At 44.7% G+C, this 21471-nt stretch overlaps 1 protein-coding gene across 1 annotated transcript in view; it reads right to left on the bottom strand.

The window, feature by feature from the left end:
• The window catches only part of ALK (ALK receptor tyrosine kinase), a gene marked incomplete at its 5' end in the record, with an annotated part of 722056 nt that overhangs the window by 488709 nt on the left and 211876 nt on the right, over positions 1–21471 (bottom strand). The window contains 2 exons of the mRNA XM_079941115.1: positions 41–205; positions 19700–19825. Of these exons, the coding sequence (XP_079797241.1) occupies positions 41–205; positions 19700–19825 (291 nt within the window). The remainder of the gene's footprint in view (positions 1–40; positions 206–19699; positions 19826–21471) is intronic.

The following is a 21471-nucleotide window of genomic DNA, read 5'->3' as shown; positions in this document are numbered from 1 at the left end:
TGGCCCATCTGGGACGCTTTGCAGTGGCCTCTGCCCTTACCTCTGGGCATCTCCTTGGCATGCTCCTCTTCGGGCCCATCCAACAGGTCCATCTGGGAAGCCTCCTCGGCAGGGACACGGCGCCAGGACCAGCTCTGGTTCCCAAGGTTGTGCAGTGGAGGGGAATACTCCAGCTCACAGGGGAAGTCAAAGCTGCACTCCAGACCTGCAAGGACAGCCAATGGTCAGTGGAGCAAACTGTCTCCCAAATGTGACCTTCCAGCCCCACTCCTCCACTCCAGGAAGTTGGCCTCCATCTCACCCACAACCTTCACCCTAACGAGGTATGGCAGGCTGTCAATTCCACAGGTGGCTGAGCTCCATGAAAAGGAGACTACAAGAGAAAAGCAGACTACGAGAAAAAAAGTGTTCTTTATATAACTCAGATTATGGGAGGTATCTTCACAGAAGGCAGGTAAAAAAAGAGCTAAACAAGTCGGACCATGAAAAGATTTGCATCTTGTAAGGTTACCTGGTGACATGGAGAGGGCCTGAGGTCAAGTGGGCAGAGCCTGGCTTTGCAACCAGATGGGTCTGAATCTAAGTCAGGCAAGAAAATTAACCTCTCTGGCCTGAAATTTTCTCACTTGTACATTGGGGATGATAATTTCTACCTCTGGAGATTGCTGTAAGAACTAGTAGTATAATTCATTATCTGTACACATGAGTCTGGTCCACAGTTGATGCTCAGGAAAAATCCTCATCAGGATCCTAACTGAGAAGAGAAGGCCAAAGGGAACTTAAGCTGCTCACAACCCTGTTTGACAGCCCTATCATCTATTCAATCACCCTCCAGAGAGGAGAGCCAAGGCTGTGATAGCTAATGAGTTTATTCTCTCTTGGGGAGGGAATGGGGAAGGTCACTGGGTAAGGAGAGAGAGAAGATGCAGAAAGAGGCTGTGTCCTGGGACTCTGTGTGATCGCTTTCTGGGCTTCTTTGCATGAATCATCCTTGTGTCCAATCATTCCACGTCTGCCCTACTTTTAGGATACACTTACCTTCTCTTTCCCTTGCCTTGCTTGTTGTTTATTACCCAAAGTGGCTGAAGTACTTTGTACCTAGAAGGCCTCAATGCTCACTGATGGATCAATAGAATATGTGCCCAAAACCAAATTAGTCATCCACCCTTTACTTCATCATCTCCCTTTAGCCCTGGGGATGTGAAGAAAGGGAAAATTTGATATAAAGACCATTGGATGGGAATATGGGGAATTTGATTGGTATCCAGGCTTGGCCAGTCTCTTCTCACATATGGAACTTGGTGCCCTCATCCGTAAATAAGAGGTTTAGACTTGATGATTCTAGAAACAAGTACCCAGTGAAACCTGGGTTCCAGCTCCAACTCTGCCATTGATTTGCTGGTTACCTTGAATAAGCCACTTAACCTCTCTGGGCCTTAAATTCATCAAATACAGAATGAGACCCACACTAGATGTCTTCTAAAGCTCCTTCCTGATTCGACTTTTTTTTTTTAACATCTTTATTGGAGTATAATTACTTTACAATGTTGTGTTAGTTTCTGCTGTATAACAAAGTGAATCAGCTATATGTATATCCCCATATCCCCTCCCTATCCCACCCCTCTAGGTGGTCACAAAGCACCGAGCTTATCTCCCCGTGCTATGCGGCTGCTTCCCACTAGCTATCTATTTTACATTTGGTAGTGTATATATGTCAATGCTACTCTCTCACTTCATCCCAGCTTACCCTTACCCTTCCCCGTGTCCTCAAGTCCATTCCCTACCTCTGCGTCTTTATTCCTGCTGATTTGACTTTGTTAAGATTCCAAAGTCCTTGCTCTCAGAAGGGTTATAACTAATTTGATAAATCAATCTGTGCGGTGGTGCTAATGACTACTAACTCCCAATTATCATTGTGCATTTTAACAGCTGCTTCTGGAGCTACTGCTACCTTGATCTCCAAGATGAGTCTCTGTTGGGAATTTCAGGAGGCAGAGGAGAAGTAGGGCCAAGACTAGTGCAGGTAGCCAGTCACTGGAATGTCCTTTAGTTACACCATAGAAGATGGCCCTGCCCTGGAGTGGGAGCAAAATAATGCCCACTGACATTGGCCAAACGATCTAAGTTTAGCGGGGGAAGAAAAAAATCCTTCAATTACTCTTCCATTAAAGTATCTTTCTACTTCTCAACCAGCCGAGATTTATGTACCAGCTGCTCTCCAGGAGCTGCCATCCTTCTGGTCCTAAGGTTAATACCACTCGCCCTTTCACGATTCAGACAATTCGCCTTTATAATGTCAAGCTGAAACAGGCAGGGCTAGCCTTGTTTGAGTTGACAGGCCACTTGCTGCGTACATATTTTATCAGCCTTGAAGAATTTCTACCTGCCTCTGGGGGCTGAACTGCTGCTATGAGTTGGTGTCCATGAATTGTAGGCTGTCTTAATCTTCAAGACTTGCTTGCCAGGAACCTGGTTTGATAGCAGAATGCAAGGAGAAGAAAACCGATCCAACATTTTGTACTTTGTAGCACAAAAATTATTCTTATAACGAAAGGTGTAGCCATTAAACCTGGCTCCTCTGGGGATGATTAACAAGACCCATCCACATTAGTGAATGATCAAGTCAGAAGGTGGGAGAGAAAGCTACTGGCCACCTCCTTCCCACATCAACAATTACTGGTACCTTTCCCAAAGCTTCAACTTCTGAGACCCATCCTCCATCTTGACTTTTCTTCTCCAATTAAAGTCATCCTATTTTTATTTGGGACAGAAGTGTGGCATGCCAGCTCAGACACTGCCTGGCAAATGCGCTGTGTGCATATTAGACAATCAGACAACAGAATCTACAACCCCAGTCTCAAGTGCCATCAGTTCTTGGATCTTTGAACTCTGGAGTCTGATAATCAGCTGTGTTTGGGTCAGACCCTGCCTAGTAAAACAAGCTAGGCAGATACTCCTGTTATCAAATGGGTTCATTTTGAAATTCTTGCCCTGAGGCAGCTTCTCTTTAGCTGTCAAAGATGTACTCTTTGGCTTTAAATAGGAATGGAGTTAACGTTATTGCTCATTTTGGGTGAAATCAGATTGGGCTTTTCTATATTCTGATTTAATTTCTTATAAAATTTCTACACAGGTTTCTCTCTCCTTTGCTAGCCTCTGTGCCTTTCGAGCAATAATACCTGGGATTTGCCTTCTCTAAAAACACCAGGTTAAGCCTCATTTTCCTTAGGCCTTTCCTGAGTTTCTAGACCTAGGATGCTTCTTGGATCTCTCTCTTTAGCCCTCCTCTGACTCCGCCCCTTTGTGGTGGGTGCTGTAGAGTCTCTCCTATAGGCAGGACTCAGAGGGGCTAAGGGTTTCCGTGAGGTGTTCAGCCTTAAGCAACCCAATGGTTGAACAGGTCCATGCCCAAGGAGAGGGGCCGGAAATCACATTCACTGACCCCGGCTGTCTGCCAGGGACTGTGCTAAGGAGTTTCTTATATCACTGTATTTAATCTACTGAACAAAACTGAGAAGGGAATTGTGTCTTCTCTTTAAAGCTGAGGAAACTGAGGCTCAGGAAGTTTACTCTACTTGTACAAAGACCAAAGGACTACCCTACGGCAGAGCCAGAATGTGACCCAGGGCTGGTTAATGCTGAAGATCTAGATGTTACTCATCACACCTCCACAGCTTCAGAATTTTAATCCAGGGCCAACAGATTAAATTATATATGAGAAACCTATGAAGTGCTATATTTCAGTTATTATTAGATACTAAGTCTGCAACCTTTTCATACCTGTAAAGGCTTCTGTACTACCCTAAGGAGACAGATCTATATTTCCTCTGTGTCAGGTCCATTTTACAAAGTGACTGACCTGCAGAAGAATCCAGAGATTTCGACCTTCCTTTTTACATACCTGTTTGGAACCAGGAGAATCTAACTTTCCAGAACCTGCTAAACACATAGTTGAAATCACTGCTCCCCACTTTCTAGTCACTTCCATCATGGAAGAAAGATAAAGTAATGGAATCTTCTGGAAATAGTTGGCCTGCTGAGAGGAGTGTCAAGTGCTGTGAAGGGAAAGGTCTTGGTAGAGCAGTGAGGATAGTTCCAGGCTCAGTCCTGCACACAGCAGCTGAGGGGCCTCAGCACGTCCATTCCTATTTCTGTGTCTGGCTTTCTGCATTTGAAAATGAAAGAGATGAAGCATACCCCCTCTACGGTGCCCTCCATCTCTGAAGGTCAGTGATTCTATAGAGCTCATCTTTGGCCAACACAACCAAACTTACAGACCGTTGGTCCCCTCACCCTGCCTGCCTCTAAATGAGGGCCTGCTGTCATCCCTAAAGCAGGTTCCCCAGGGAAGGAGGTGGAATGTGCATCACACTCCATGGGGTCTCAGTTTGCCTCAAGATTGTCAAAGAATTAAGAAGGAAGGTTCAGGCAAGTTTTACAGATGACTGCGTGAGGGTGAATGTGTGTGTGTGTGTGTGTGTGTGTGTGTGTGCGCGTCTGTGTCTGCATGTGTATTCATGCATTTTTATCAGTCTGTACCCATATTCTGAAATCTTCCAGGATATGAATCATATTTCAAAAACTGAATTAACAGTTAGCTTCAAGGAATTGTTCTAGTATAAAACACAGCCATTCAGAAGAATGGCACAGTAACCCATCAGAAGAACCCTGTGGTGGCCCTGCCCGGAGTGATGCAGTTCCCTTGGCTGTAGTGAGTTGGCAGTGACCAAGCACTTTGACACTGAATCTGAAGGTGGAAATCTAGCCTCTGGGAATGTGTGAAACCACCAAAGCAATCATGCCCAACACCTGTGCCTAGGAAGCGAGCCTTGGCCACTTGGGCAGAGATGGGGATCTTCCCAGTCTGCGCTACAAGAAGGAGATTGCATGGAAGTTTCAGGCACTGTCCATAACACCACAGAAGGGTAACAGGGAGACGTGGTGTACTTTGGACCCTTGGGTCTTCCCTTGGGTGGACTTAGAAAATCCAACAGCCCTCCTATGTATCCAGATTGACCTCAGGCTCCCAAAAAATCCCTTAGATCAAGGTCCTTTGTACCTCCTTCATCCTAACCCTGTAAACCTAGAGACCTCTCACTAGTTTCCTAAGTCTCCTTAAGACAATTCAAATTAGGGGCCTCCTTTAGATTTTAAGACATGCCTCCCAAGGCTGGCTGGTTTCCAGATGACCACAGGTGGCAGATGCCAGCCTGGGCAGGTCCATAGGAGCCCACTGGTTGATGTCGCCCAGCCTCAGCCCAGCTCGAGGACTGGAAGCAAATAACACAGAGTGAAAAGCAGAGTCATAAAAAAAGAGAAGAATGCCATGTTTATCAATTCCATGGTACTTCACCCTTCATTTTGTCTCTTATTACACGTGTTCCAGAAGTCAAGCCTGGGGTTGGACTTATGCTCTCGACTCTGGTAGCACGGGGCATATGTTTACAGAAGAGCCCAGACAGGGGGAACTCCATGAAGGCCTGTGGGAAGTACTTGCTTAATTGGTAACATTTACTGAGGGCTTACCATGGTCAGACAGTATGCCAGGCACCCTACATCATTATCTTATTGAATCCCTATGAAGTAGGCAGGACTCTTATCCCCATTTGACAGAGGATGACACTGGGGCTTAGAGAAATGAAGTCACACCTGAAGTTACTCAGACAGGAAGTGACTGTTTGGGCTCCACTGACCTGCTTCCTCCATGGGACCACAAGGCCTTGATGTCAGTATCTCACAAACGGAATTATGAACTGAAAAGGCAGCAGAAAGACCTCCCCTCGTTTAGAGCCACAGACACGAACAGGAGTCAGACCTGCAGTGAGGGAGGACAGGAACTGGGCCCATGCAGGGACAGGCAGGGCCACGCTGGAGGCAGGACAGAAGCCGAAGCATCTGAGCTGTCCTTAAAGGCCCTGATCCCACCTTCACAAAGGTGGACTTGGGATACCCTAGGTGAGGACTGAGTCAGTGTATACACCCATAAGATCCAAGTCTTAATCCCCGTAGGCATGACTCAGGAAGCCAAGCCTACAGGTGCATTAAAGTCTGGGGCTCAATGTTCGTGTCTATGTTTCCTGACATCTTCTGGGATATCCTTTGTGTTTCCTGGGTAGGGATGAGGGTTACAGGTAAGGGAACTGACAGTGGGATGGGCAAGTTTTCTTTGGTCATCAGGGGCCCACAAGAGAGTTTATTCAACTGTATACTCGGCCCTGGGATCTGCATCTGAAAACAGAGAATTATCAGGTTTGCTACTAGTTTAAATATGGCAACATGACTGTGATTTTGTCTTGGGGTTACTCTTCTGTCTCTAGTTATCTTGACCTAGTGTTTAACTACTGGGATGCTGATAGCCTGACACGGGGCCTGATGCCCCTCACTTGCTGAATGGTGGTCTCTCTGGTCCTACCCAGCTCTGCAGTCTTTTCCTATGTGTCTCTGCCCATATGTCTTATTCATTAAGCAACCTTAACACCATCACGGTTGTTTCTCAGGGATAGGGCACAAGACCTGAGATTTGACTCCAATCCTGCCACTTGTCAGCTGTGCAGTGCAGGGCACTCTCTCCCTCTCTCTGAGTCTCAGTCATCTTAGTGATAAGATTAACTTCCCAGAACTGCTAGGAGGACTCTGTGAGATGATGCATGTGCTTGGAATGGAGAATTTCCAGTGCACATTAGCTGATTCAGAATTTACATAGCCATGCCCTTTTGAACACAGCTTTCTGTTTACCAGGAGAAACGGTATTTATGTGGGGCAGTCAACTGATGGCACATGGCCATTTCCTTAGTATTCTGCTGTACCGTGGGAAAGTCGGTAGTTCGGTCTGAAGGTGATATTCGCAGAGTCAGCTGTTAGAACTTGAAGTGACATTTGAGGTTGTTTCTTCCATTGGACAGGTGAAAACACCAAGACCCAGGCAACGGAAAAGACTTATCCAGGGTCACGTGGCTGGTCAGGAAGTCCTTCACACACAGTACGGAGGGCATTTCTCCTGGCTGTGGAGGCCTTTCCGAATGCCATCCTCTCCAGTAGGCACCAGGCCTGGGCCGGGCTGAAAATCAGAGTTACTGAATCACCAGCTCTCCCCTCCTCAGGCCTGGCTTATTGGCACATTTAAGCCGAGGCTGGATTGATTCATGGGCGGCATATACAAATGCCAATGTATTCCTGACAAACCTGATTTGTATATTCAGTAAAGAACCATGTGAAGCTTCATACACATGTGGCAATTTTCTTATAGGTGGCCTTTAGAGGCCATAAAATAGAGCTTTATATTTGAAACTACAGTTCATTACATAAAGCTCCAGGAACCAGCATTCTCGAAATACTGTCCGTCCTTAAGAATTGTATCCAGTTCAAGGGAACTCCCTCGGCTGCCACCAATCCTAAGGCACAAAATGGGGTCTCCTTTTCTCAAGGGATTCCCCAGAACTTTCCAATTGTTGACCTCAAGGTCATGAAGGACCTTGAGGACCATCTTAGAGGAAGAAACTGAGGCCCAGAGACATGATGGGGCTTGCCAAAGGATGCATGGTGGGTGAGTTGCAGGATTGATACTAAAATCCAGTTCCTGACCTTGCAATTTTTACTATTTTCATTCAAAGCTGTGGGTAAAAAACAAACAAAACAATACCTTAAATAATTCTTAAAATTCTAAAAAATCTATACTGTGTTTTTCTGGAATAAGCTGGCAAAAACATACATGGCTAGGTTTCAACCATTTCCCAATGATTTGATGGCTCAGACAATCTCCAATAAGGCTTTCTGGCTTCTTTCATCCTAAATGTCCTCTTCTGCCAACAAGCTGCTTTTTGATGGTTGCTGGAATCTCCTGCTGGAGAGCAAGTCTGTGCACAGGCCAGAAGCTACAGTGAGAACAAAGGGAGGAAAAAGGGTGGCCTAGGAGTGAAAGGGGAAGATCACTAGAGTATTCTTGGAAACTCTTCCAGCTCTGGGCCAATCAGCCTTGTGCTTTTGGGCAATTTATTTAACCACTTGAGTCTAGATTTCCTCATGGATAAACCAGAGAGAATTATCACAGTAATGATGTTGATAAAAATAATAATAATATCTGCTGTGACAATCAAATACGGTAACGAATGTGGAAGTGCTCTCTTACCAGTGAGATACTATATGTGGATGTCCTTACCACCTAGGGCCTGTGCTGCAGAACACATCAACATCACTTGATCTCCCTGTGCCTCAGGTTTACCACCAGGAACCTGGAGATGAGCTGAACTGACTTGAGCTTGGAGGACTCAGGGAGATGCTATCCAGAACAGATACCCTCCTCCCTTGCCCTGTCTTGTATCAAAACCTCAGAGGGGCACCAGGGTGTCTGGGGGATAAACAGAAGCATAGATCCTGCGTGCGGTCTGGCTGCTCAAGGTGAAAGCTTGGCTCTGTCACTTACTAGCTGTGTTATCCCAGGGCAAATTATTTAATCTCCCTGTGGCTCAATTTTTTCACTTTAAAATGGGGATTAAAACAGGGGCCACCTCAGGAAACCGTGAGGAGGATTAAATGCAATACACACATCAAGCACCTGGCGTGGGGACTTGCACATCGTTCGATTATTACTAAGTGATGGCAGTCATTGCTCTTGCTCTCCAGGTGGCTCCAGGCTCAGCCACGACAGAGGGGAGATAAAAGGCATGTCCAGCACTGAAGGCAGAACTTTGCCTATGTCAAACTCTGTTGAAGCTCCTCACTCAATCTTTGTTTTTTGATGTGCTGATCAAGCTTCCCTTTGGAAGTGAAGTCATGTTAGACCTTGAGTAAGAAGATCTAGGTTCTAGCCCTGGCTCTGAGGTGTTACTTCAAGCTAGTCCCTTAACCTCTCTAGGCCTCAGTTTCCTCATCTGAAAAATAAAGTAGTGGAATGAGATGAGTCTCATCCATCTCCACCATTCTAAGACCAATTTCCCTTTTGGACAGATGGCTGAAGCAAGCGCTCTAACTTGGTTCTAGCCAGCTGGTCAGCAGAATCCCAAGATTCCTGACTTCTAGCTCAGGCTCAGATGATTAGAGACTTCCACTCCCCCTTTCTGGGTTATCTCCTAAAGGAGCACTTAGCCCACCAATCACCTTTGATGTTAATCCACCAGCTGCCATCAACATCTTGTCACACACTTTGTAAGACCTGCCCCCCGTCTGCCCCCCTCCCACCAACCACTGTTCATTTGTCATGGTGTCCCAGAACTGAAATCATTCAATTCTTTCCCACCGCTTGCCCCCTACAATGCATCTGGGAACCAATTGCCCAATTCAAGACATCTGTTTAGCTCACTTATAATCAAGCTGCAGCAAAGAAGGGCCAAGTCTCCTTCAATCAATTAATTATATAAATGCAGCCTCAGAAGACAATCTCAGAAGAGGATGTGTGTGCATGCATGTTCACAATGGTGGGAGATTGGCACAGAAAGCTCAATTCTCATTTCTCTTATCTGTGGACATAACAATATTACAGATTGAAGAAATGGGACTTGGCTCTTCATCCCAGAACAGAAAATTGAAAATAATTAGACTTCTGAAGTTAACAGCCTCCTCATTTTATAGATGGGAAAACTGAGGCTCAGGAAGGTGAAGTGACTTGGCCAAAGTGGAATGGCCTAGGGCCTGGAGAAGCAGAAAGCTAAGACCAAAATCCAGATTGGACTTCCAGTCCAGTTTTCTGCCTACAATTTCCAGGAAGCATTTATGCAGAACATGGTACCTCTAAGAGAACGAGGCCAGCTCCAGAGAGCATGGTGAAAACCTTGGTAATTTGTACACTGCTCAGCATGACATCCACCCAGATGAGATCATTCCTGAAACCAGATGGTTGGAGGAGAGCTCTGAGTGGTGTGGTAGCCCCAATAACCAGAAAAGGTCTTGGGAAGCCTTGACCTCAGAACATGCAAGACGGTCCTCCCCACTTACTCTTCTGTCTCTTCTGGTGAGGATCTCCTGAGTGTTGGAGGTGAACATGAGGTTCCTCCCTGATGCCAATCTCAAAACACAGGCTTCCCTAGCACAAACCCTGTGACCTTCAGAAACTCCCAATCTAGTGGGAGAGATGGACTTACTCACGCCTGGCTCTCACGGTAAGCAGACCTGGTGAAGCCAGGAGGACACAGAACAAGAGAGACCTTCTGCCTGAAGGATCACAGGCTCAGGGAGAAGGCAACTTTTGGGCTGCATCTTGAAGGATGGAAGGATTTTGACAGATGATAGAGGTTTAGCTAGGAAGTTTGTTAAGAATAGAGGAAGGAATGAGGTTATTCCAGGGAGGTGGGTAACTAGTATTGCTTATTTTTATGTAGTTGTATGAATTTTGAAGCTGGACTGCATAGCATTAAATTCCAGCTCAGAAAGTATCATGGTTAAAGGTAAAGTGCTTTCAGGTTCCAGAGGACAAAGTTAGGGACTTTAAGAAAGTTAAGGAAATATTTTCTAGCAAATAGAGCCATGCCACCAAAATGCAGGCTATTGGCTTCTCACTGGAGTGGGTCTGATTCCTCTTCAGAGAGCATTAGTGAGGCACCTGTGCTCCAGCACATGGAACTCTGTCCTTATAGTCAGTCCTGACAGTAATGCCGTCAATTAGGAATCATGCCCATTTCCATTTTTCAGATGACAATCAGAATCAAAGAGAGTGGCTTGAGTCACTGAAGGTAATAACACTCATAAGAACCAGAGCTGGCAATGAATTCCACAACTCAATCCCAACTTGAGTTTCTTCCCCACTGTTCAAACAGAGGCTGGGATATGTCTTGCTTGGATGTCACAGAGGAGATTCAAAAGGCAACTAGGAGGTGAATGAAAGACCTGTGGTTCCCAAACCTAATCCTACAGTCCCCAGGCCCCAGAATCTTGTTTTTAAGAAGCTCTCCAGGTGATGGTGAGGCAAGTAGCCTGAGCCTGGATGTGACTTTACCCACACCGGGATGGTACGGACCCTACACTGATGCAACCCTTAGGGCAGCATGAACCCGCTGAGCTGACAGAGATCGAAGGAATCAAAGTGATGATATGAGTAAAGCAACGCTCAGAAGTAACATGTGAGGAAATTCTCTGCAGCCCAAGTACTGAGGAAATATGAGCCATCACCCACGTGTCTGCTGTGGAGGGTTAGATGGGGGCTCTGCCAAGCGGGCAGCCTGAGTGTGAATCTCAGCTCTGCCACTAGCCCTGGGCAGATCACTGACCTCTCTGCGCCTAGTTTCCTCATCTGTAAGATGAGGCTGTTTGACCAGACTGCTGTGGGCCCTGACAGCTCACAATCTCCATGAATTTCTCACAGACCAAATTATTCTAGGCATCTACTCAAATGGGCGGGTTAAAGTCTTGTTAATCTGAGGGTTCTTCTGACATGAAGTTTTGCACCTGAGATTGTTCTTGACAAAACATTTCATTTTAAGAGGATTTTCTCTCATTTTTCTCACTCTTGATCAGTCATTTTCCCACATATGTTTTGGACACATGTCTTTCTAGACTGGTTAGAAATGCTCTGTATACAATGTCTCAGATGTCCCAAAGCTGTCAAAACAAAAATTTCCCAGCTCACTCATGTCTGCTAAATATGCTTTTCTAGATTGAGGGGAAAACAAACAAACAAACAAAAAAAAACAACCTGCCCAAAGTAGTTAAAGACACAGCTTTGACTTCTAAATGAAAATATGCCCAGGCCAGGAACTGTTCTCCCCTTACACACGTCTGTTCTGAAACCAATTAATATGACATTAGGAATAAGAGCGTTTATGGGAACATCCATACCTTTTACTAAAATAGAGATCGTCAGGGGCAGAAAAGCTCCAGATTGGGAATTGAGAGACTCGAGTATACTCCTAGTTTGCCCCTGGATTGTTCAGCAAATGTTGCAATTTCATCTAGTGTATGTTTACTAAGAACCCAACCAAGTACAAAATACTGGCGTAAGTACTGGGGATGCAAAGGAAACAAGATGCAGATTACTTGACCTCTAAGAGCTTACAGTCTAGGAATCATGATGATTCAGGGCCACACATAACTAAGATATGAAGAAAAGTGTGACATCAGACATGCAAAGTGCTGTGGAAAGACATTATATAACCTTCCTTAGTGAGAAAAATGGGAACAGTGAGGTCTACAACCTTGCAGGTTGTTCTAATTTGGGGTTAATTTGGTCACCAGCTGTGGGGTGTGAATGCTCACTATATGGTTTCCAAAAAGAAGCTCTACTAAATATAACAGGCAGACTATCTCTTTTTTTTAAAGAATGAATAAGGATTTTATTTTATTTTTTTAATGTTTGATTATTTATTTTGAAATTTACATACAGTAAAATGTCCTCATTTGGGCATACATTTCTAGAAGTCTTGACAAATGCCACAGGCTTAAAAGCCTTATTTCCCAAGTAAACCTTCCTATTAGGTTTGATGGTCCATCAGACCCAGGGGTATTGCACATATATACAAAACAATCAGACAAGTATTTAAGCAGCACCATTCAGATGGACATTTAGGACCATCTTAGGCCTATGATAAAAGTGAACTAGGCTAGAATCTCTATGAGGGGCAAGAGCAAAGAGCTTGGCAAACTGTAGACACCCATTGGATGAGTGGATATACGATAGATAGATGGTAGATTAGATAGATAGATAGATAGATAAAAGTGACATTTATCATCTTCTCTACCTTGGGTTGGATAAATTAGACTCATCCATGATTGCTTTATTATATGACCTAGTTTACACTTGGGCCATAAAAAGGATGAAATACAAACTAGGAAAGTAACTTGAGTCATAAGAAACATCTGGGGAGTCCAGGGTTTTGTGGAGTTGGTGTCACACAGTGGGATTCTTGGAGAATTCGGGATGTTCGGGAAACAGTCAGAATGTTCTCAGATTTCAAGAGGGGGATGATACCACCCTAGTGTTACAAAAAATTCCATCAACTTTTTCCATAAGAAAAATTCCAAGGCGAAAGAGACTCAGGGCACCCTGGGTACTCAGGAAAAGCTCTGAGATAGAAGCAGGGACTGAGCTGGGCCTTGCAAGCTAGAGCAGGTAGAATCTAGGGAGACAGGTTCAAGGGAAGGAAAAACAAATTAACTGTGGACAAAATGGAATGAGAAAGAAGGAAACATGGGGGAAGGAGGAGGTATGTAAAACAGAAAGGGTATTTACCAGAGTGAGGAAAGGCCTTCTCACAGTCCTTGTTCGTTGGGTGGCTTCGACACTGTTGGTGACTCCCACATGTAAAATTCTTTACCCGTTTGGTTTCTGTGGCTATTCCACCTTCTGGTTCTCCTCCTATCTTTCCTATTTCTTCATCTCTGTTTGTCACGCTCCTCTTCTTCTGTTTACTTCTTAAATGCAACTTTCTGTATCCCTTCTGAGTCTTCAACCTCCAATCACAGCCTCAACCATAGCCTATGCTAATAATTCTCTATCACACCCCTCTCCTCAAAGCCAAGGCATGGATTTACAACTCTCTACTGGCCTTCTTCACTTGCATGTCCTGAACGCACTTCAAATGTAACTTGTTCAACAAAGATCTCACCATCTTCTCCTCTCCCTCTAGACGTCGCGGTCACCATCCCTCCTTGCCAAATGTTTCTCCTCCTCCCTACTCTGATAATGGGATCTCCATCTATTCAATTACTCAAGCTGGACTCTCCCACGTGGGCAACCAAGTCATTCTCACCTTATAGCCAGAATCTCTCCCAGGTTCCCCTCCTGCCCTTCCTTTTCCAACCTATGCTTCACATGTAAGATCATATCTAAACCCTTAGTACACCCAGAATTAACTGTTTCTCCAGGCTCATCTCTCTCAGACCATCTTTACCCTGTGTCACTGGGCTTGACCTGTTCCTGGACACCATTTTGCACATGCATTCCCTCTGCCTGGAAAGCCCTTCTCACTGATCTCAGTGGTGCCTGGGGTCCAAGGCCCAGCTCAGCAGTCTCTGTCTCCAGAACATCTGCCTTCCTAAGTCCTCCGCAGAACTGTCTTTCCCTCCCTGTGTTTCAGGGAGCTTTGGCCACGCCTCTGTTACTGCACCTGTCATACAGCAGGCATGTCTGCCTCTTCCTCAAGAGCTCCTTGTACTATTTGTATTTATCATGGCCATGTCTAGAGCAGAGCCAGGCATACAGTTGGTGCTCAAAGAATGTTTATATACATTACCCCATTCTCTGGGACACTAAGGGGGAAATGATGCAGGCAGATAGGTAGGGATGCAGAAACAACCCTCAGGAGGAGGTTGCTCAAGATTGGAGCAAGCTTTAGGGAGCCACCTGCCCAGGTGTGAGAGCTGAGATCATGTTAATAGGAGAAAGAATACAAGGCCAGGAGACCACACAACCCTGAGTGATCCTTTCCACATTGTCTATCTGTTGGTGTGTCTCTGTCTCTGTTCCCCCATTCATCTCTCTCTTTCCCTTTTGTCAATTCCTTTCCCTGTCTGTGACAGTCATTTTAAATGGATCTCTTTTGACTTCTTTTTCTTGCTTTTGTGTCAGTTAGTTAATCATTCTTTTATTATCTTTTAATCTGACTTGTTTCCTTTCCGTTTCTCCTCACTCAGTCTGCCATTAACACAGAGATAAATTGTTGTTATTTATTGAGTGGGCCTATATGTCTTTATTTTAAAGGCAAGGAATGTGATCCAGTGGAGCATTTTAAACAAGTATCTCCTTGAAACACCTGAGCCAACTGCTTTTCACTTGATTTCCACAGACTGAGTTCATTGGTTCCCAGCAGGTCACTGGTCCTCAGGGTAACAGATGTTCCCTGCCCTCGGTCTTGTATGACTGCTGGCACTGCTGTCCCCTTTGGGACTCAGCCTTTTTGGTGAATACGTGCAGAGCCTTGTGCTTACCATGTTGTAGATAAAAATACAGAGGCAAGGGCTAGGAATGAACTTGACTTCCCAGCTCAGTGGAACAGGGCTGGGAAGAGAACACAAAAAGGCCTGGCCTATCAGGGCAGAGGAATTGGTAAGAAAGCTTTCAGCCCTGACAATGGTCCACAAGGGATGCTCCCTTGTGGAGCTGCTTTTCACTGACACCAGGCTTCTGAGGGCAGAATGGCAGATCACGGCCAGCCACATTAAATAAGTAATTTCAGAAATGTGATCAAACTGACTTCCTGCCAGAGCTATGAAGCAAATCCCACGGGGGGCTGGAGGACTTATTTGCTTTCCATTTTTGATTCTGTGGTAGGTTGATTTTTTTTTTTTTTTTTGAGAGAGAGAGATTTAATTTACCCAGTCTTTTCAATCAGAGAAATTGATACATTAACAAGACTGGTGTTGGTGGTAGCAGCAGCAGGGGAAGTAATTAAAAAGTCTAATCTTTCTTTGTTTCCAAAAGCACCAGTCCCTAAATTGGATGGGGGTCCCAATGGGCTTGAAAGCAGACAAAGTTTTAATAGAACTTTTATTTAAAGTCCAACAATGGCTTTGTTGTGCCCTGATGCTGAGATTTTAGGAGGAATCTTTCTTTTCCAGGATTCAGTGCTCTGGACACTGGAGGACTGGAGGGATGAAGGATTACATTAGTTTAGTAGGGCTGTCATAACAAAACACTACAAAATGGGTGGCTTCGAATAGCAGGAATTTATTCTCTCACAGCTTTGGAGGCCAGAAGTCTGAGATCAAGACGTTAACAGGACCACGCTCTGATGGCTCTAGGAGGATCTGTCCCAGGCCTTTCCCTAGCTTTTGGTGGTTGCTGGCAATCCTTGGCATTCCTTGGCTTGAAGATGCGTCATTCTAATCTCTGCCTCCATTTTTACATGGTGTTCATCCTATGTGTCATGCCTGTATCTCTGTTTTCTCTTCTTATAAGGACATCAGTTATATTGGATTAGGGCCTACTCTAATCCAGTATGGACTCAACTTAATTGCATCTACAAAGACCCTATTTTAAAATAAGGCCACATTCATGGACACTAGGGGTATATTGAACCCATAGCAGGGACCAGAGTCTATGGTAGGGAAGGCAAGACTGCCCATAGTGCCTGGGGGGGCCTACATCCATGTCTAGGATGAGGTGAATTACCTGGCCTACCTGGGATAGTCTCAATCTGGGGACACCAAGCCTTGGTCCTACAGCTGCCCACATCTTGGATATCAGATTGGTCATTCAGTCCAAACACCAGGTTGTCCAGGGAATGAGTGCCCTCTCCATAGAGTGGGGACTTCATCTTTGAATTAACTTTTTGATGTGGTAGAAAGAGCACTAGACTTGAAGTCAGAAAATCTGGGTTCAGTCTTCTCTAATGCTCACCAGCTCCATAACTTGGGAGCACGGTTAATGAATGTCTTCAGCCCTCAATTTACATTTCTATAAAAGTGGGATATAAAATAATTTTCACTCACCACAATTTTATGACAAGCTTAAGTGAGAAAGGGGGGCACGGAAGAGTTTTGCAAAGTATCAAACTTTTTTTTTTCCAATAAATGAAAATCCTCTTTCTCTGCCTCATCTGGGTAGAAACTTTGGTTATTCTACTTTAAAAGGTGATCTGATTCTTCATACACCCAGAATAGGCAAACATGAATTAAAGGTGGGCAGGATATCATCTGCTTCTGTGGCTCTAGAACTCAAAGTGATTAAAACCCCCAGTGGCCTCAATCTCTTAGCTACCTGCAGTTACCAAATAAAACAGGTTTTTATCTGGGTAGGGAGTTGGAGTCCAATCCTTTAGCCGAGCCTGTAAATAAGTCTTAAGGCATCAGAGCTGGATGATAAAAGGAAACAAATTCTTTCTTTAGATGTCCCCCCCTCCCCGCCCCCAGCTTCTTCAAAGCCTTGGGGGAAGAATGTGCAGCTCTGCTTGTTGATGATGAAATTAGCAGGCTCCCATCATTCAAGACAAGAGACAAGAAAGAGCTGGAATCTGATACCAAATGCCATTGAAGAAAATATATTTTACACAACATAAAAGGCCCCAACGTAAATTAGAAGAAATATGGGGAGACTTCAAAAAGGTAGGTCAAACTTTTTCCTCAAGCAGATAATTACAGACTGGGTTGAGTAAATCTTATTAGTCTCTCTCCACCTCATCTCTTCTCATAAAACACCCATGAAAAGAAAGCCATACTCAATTCAGGACTGGACAAGCTTGCCTGAGAGGGATGGCCCGCCACTGCCTATCATGATGCCTGTGGTCGGGTTGTTGATGCCTACCTTTGCCGCCCTCTCCTACCTCCCCCTCCGGACGTCCCCGCCCACCTCCACCCCAGAACGCAGGTGAAGACAGCCAGCCAGGCACCAAGCTCCACCACTCAGGGCCCGCATCGGCTTGCTGAGTCTTGGTTACTTCTCACTGTCTGAAGAACTATCCCTTCAGGCGGCAATTTTCCAGTCAAATTTCTCTGCCCAAGTTTGAGGCCTTAAAATTAATGAAGTTGTTAACATTTCTTAAAATGTCTTTTGCGGCAGTTGAAAGGTGTGGATTTGCCACCAGTGAGCCTGCTGGCCTCTTTGGTTCATAGAGAGATATGGGCTGAGCCCCGCAAACATCTTTAAGAGAACAGGAGTCTCAGTTTGCACTGCTGTGTGTCTCAGGACTAGTCTTCAACCTCAGTGCCCCAGAGGTGCTCTTTGTGGCAACGGGCTGAGCTCCCTACAGGATTGTTTCTCTGGACAATAAGCTCTGAGAGAGCAGGAGCAAGTCTCACTTATGTTTGTTTCTGTATCACCTCTAACATCTGGCACTGAACCAGGCACACACCGGTGGTGGTGGGGACAGGTGGGTCCTTATGAGTCTCCGCTGAATTAAATATAGGAAGAGATGAAAAGGCTCTGAGATTACCACCGCACTCAGTCAAGGAGCCACCAACCAAGAATCATCTATTCTCACCCTGTGACTCGGTAGCAATGACGGTGCTGACTTTGGCACCCTCACTGAGCATTTCAGCAAGGCCTGACCAATGGTTTGGGTTCCCTCCTCCGCCAAGAAGGGAAATCATGAGGCTTCTAGGCTAAAAGGAGCATTTGAAAGGAATCCTAGGAGTCTTGCATATCTATTCCTTTGCCCAAGGAGCATGCCACCCCACCCTCATTTTATACATGAGATAGGTGAGGCCCAGGGAGAGGAAACAGGTGTATCAGAGCCAAGCAGTGGGCATGTAGCAGTTTAAATAAGCTCTGGTGGTTTTCTCCTTTCAACCTGAAATCTCTTTCTAGATGCTTCAGAGAGAACAAATGAAATGTCCTCTGTGTCATGCAGGAGGCAGACCGGCCTGTTTTGGACATTCTACATTTTATAGAAGTTGTGTAGATACTGAATGACTTTGAGAGCAAATTCAAAAAACGTTATCCAAAGACTGGTTCTATCACAAATCTGGTTTTACAAAGCAATAACAGTATAAAGGACAAGATTTCAATTATTTATAAACACCTGCCCTTATCCTAAGGTGATACTCAGTGTCTGGCTTAAATAAAATCAAGAAGTAATTCTTATCTGGAATCTCCTGACAACTACTGATCTTCCCCTGCAACCGGGGAGGCTTAGCAGCATAGCAGGAAACATCCCAGCAGAGTACAATTCTAAACTGCCCTAGGGTTTTTCATGCATTTATTTTTTTAAGTTTGAAATGAAGGTACAATTAATATGAACCAAGACTCACTGCTCTACGAAAGAGGGACACTAGCAGGTGGAAGGTCTGTTAGGTGCACTTTAAAAAGCTCAGGCCCAGGGCAGAGACTGAGTGGCGGGAATAGGTAAATATTCCCAGAAGGGAATCTAGAGCTCAGTGTATACCAGGTTCATAAATACTTAGTTGAATCAGGCCTGATGAGTGAGTTCCATCCCTAAAGACCTCTGCATTCATTTATCATGCACAAGCCTCTGAGTTTCTTCTATGTGATGGGATAAAGTGGGGAGCAAACAGATTTGTGCCTGCCCTCATGGGGTTCACCCTAAAGGAGTTCAAGAGAAGAAAAAAATGTCCAAGTTGAAATACATCAGCTCTCCTCCAAACCTACCCCTTTCCTCTGCAGAGGCCAGCTCCTGTGAGCTATTAGGATGAACATGGAAGATGAGGAATGCTACACCATGTAAATATGGCCTCACCCTACCAGTCTGTGTAGGTAGCTCCCTAGGAGAAAAAGTGAAGGGAAGAATTCTGCTTTTGTAGTTAGAAAATCCACTTTGTATGATCTTATTATGCTCAATTTCTGCATCTTTAAAAATGGAATGGGACTTGGCCTCCTTACCTCTGAGGTTATTGCAGAATCAAATGAACTGAAAATAATACCTAGGAACACGTCTGGGTACTTTTAAGGAGGTACCTAAACATAAGGAAATCACTTGAGGGGCCCCAGAAGACCCTCATAATAACAATCCTCTCTTCAAGAGATCACTATTAGAAACACTCATGGGTTAGAACCCTGTATCTAGAAAGCTACAGTCAAAATGCAAATAAGCATTACATCTAATGACTGGTAAGGGGATGTCAGGAATACCACACATATAAAGGCTGGGGGATGAGACATGGCAGCAACAAAGCCCTTGGCTTCCTCCAGGATACATAAGGCAGCTGTCAGTCTGGAGAAGCCAGTCCTGGGGGAAACGGTCTTAATTTGGGTATCAATGGAGACTAAGGGTACAGAAAGACTTCCTCCCCGACAAGCCATACATCACAAGCTGAGACTCACAACTTCTTTAATTATGAGATGGTGACTGTACATCACAAATAACTATCAAAATATACTTACCATATCGGCTGCGATGAGACAGGAAAGGGAAGGAATCTTTCATTATCCAGGTCAGATTCCAGGCAAGAGAATCAGGAGGAAGAGAAGGCAGGTTTGCTGGTGACTCCAAGGAGCTCTGACGGGAACCTGAAAAGACAAAGAGAACACCGATCTTTGCCCTTGGGATGTGTCTTTTAGCTGTCACTCATATTGCTTATAAAAGAAAATTCATAAAAGGCTTTCATGACATCAGTTGGAAAATGAGGGGAAAAAAGACTGAGTCACGAGTAGGTTGAATTGACCTCAGGACCTCACTGCACATTTTCTACCAAGGGCAGCCAGATCGAAGAAGTCCGAATCTTGCGACCTAGGCCATGCCAAAGATCTCTGGGAGATGAACTAGAAGCCAGGCTACTTAATGGCTTGGCCTAATAGCTCTATCCAAAGTCTATTCTGCTTATCAGAATTTGTGCAACTTTACAGAGAACTTTAACTCATCTCATTTAAATAATGCCTCCACTCTACTTTATGTTCCGACTTGTAATTTCATCTAACGTTGTTTGCTTGGGTTATTGCCTTATCAATGAGAGTGTTGAAACTGCACTCAGAAGTTATGAGTTTTGACAACTGTGTTATTTTCAGGAAAAAAAAAAAAAGCTAGGTGATGAGTTTTCCCATAACTAAGAGTCCAGGGAGCCACAAAGGATTAATGTTTCTGATTTGCATGAGAGAAAGAAGGGTTGAGAGAAAAGGAGCAAAAGCAGCATTATTCCTTTGCTTAACAGTACCTCAAGTGGGTTTTGTGGGATGAAAAGTAATTATAATATATCTACAAATCAAATGAACACAGGCTGCATGCTCTTATGCAGCTCTTCCCAGAAATCCCCAACTCAATCACTATTTGCTAACGTTTTAAGGCAGGCAAAGCTTTTTCTGTTAAAAAAATAGAATCAGTTTGGGAATCAGTTCTGTTTAGGAACTTCCACATCACCTCCAGCACGCGATCCTCCTTCAACCCTCTTTTAGTATCAATCCCTCTTCACACACTTTAAGGAAGTAACTGCCCTGAGTGGCCACAGCAGACTTTTGTTTCCAGACCACTCTACTGTTTTATCTACAGGTGCTGCCTTTGGGTGAAGCCCACTTGTTCCTGCCACTAGAACAGAATGGGCATTCTACGTTCTCCTTCCTAAAAGAAACACTCTTCTTTCTGCCTCCCAAAGATTTGACCTGGAAGTGCTGGCTTCTGAGTACAAAGAAAAGAGTTTTTGACTTTTCTCCCACATCTGATCTAAAGAGATAAGAATTGAATTGGTTAGTACCCAGATACATCTTTTGCAGCATTTCTCCAAAATGGCTTAGAGGAATGCACTGAAAGGGGTCAGAAATTATGTTAGTAAGTTTCAGAGAGCAGCCATCTCATTTCACCCTCACATCAACTCTGTTTTATAGATGGGCAATGGGGCTGAGAGAAGTGAGGTCCAAGACCACACACGTCTACTTAGGAGCAGGCTTGAGTTTATTAGACTTTTAAAGAATTAATAATATTAACTGAGCACACATGGACCAGGCATTGTGCTAAGTGCTTTAAGTGTGTGATTACATTCACTTCTTAAAACAACCTCGTGAATAAGTATCAATACTATTATTGGGCCTTATTTTGAGCCCAGGGAAACTGAGGCTGAGAGAGCTTGGATGCCCTAACTGTGGCCACGTGGCCAGGCAGGAGACCAGAGGCAACAGACCAGATTGGCCTGATGCTATTGCCCATGCTCCTTCCACCACCCTTCATG

Source organism: Stenella coeruleoalba, assembly GCF_951394435.1.
Source record: "Stenella coeruleoalba genome assembly, chromosome: 13".
In the NCBI taxonomy this organism is placed as follows: domain Eukaryota; kingdom Metazoa; phylum Chordata; class Mammalia; order Artiodactyla; family Delphinidae; genus Stenella; species Stenella coeruleoalba.
Note: the sequence above shows the minus strand (reverse complement) of the source record. Positions and strands in the feature narration are given on the sequence as shown.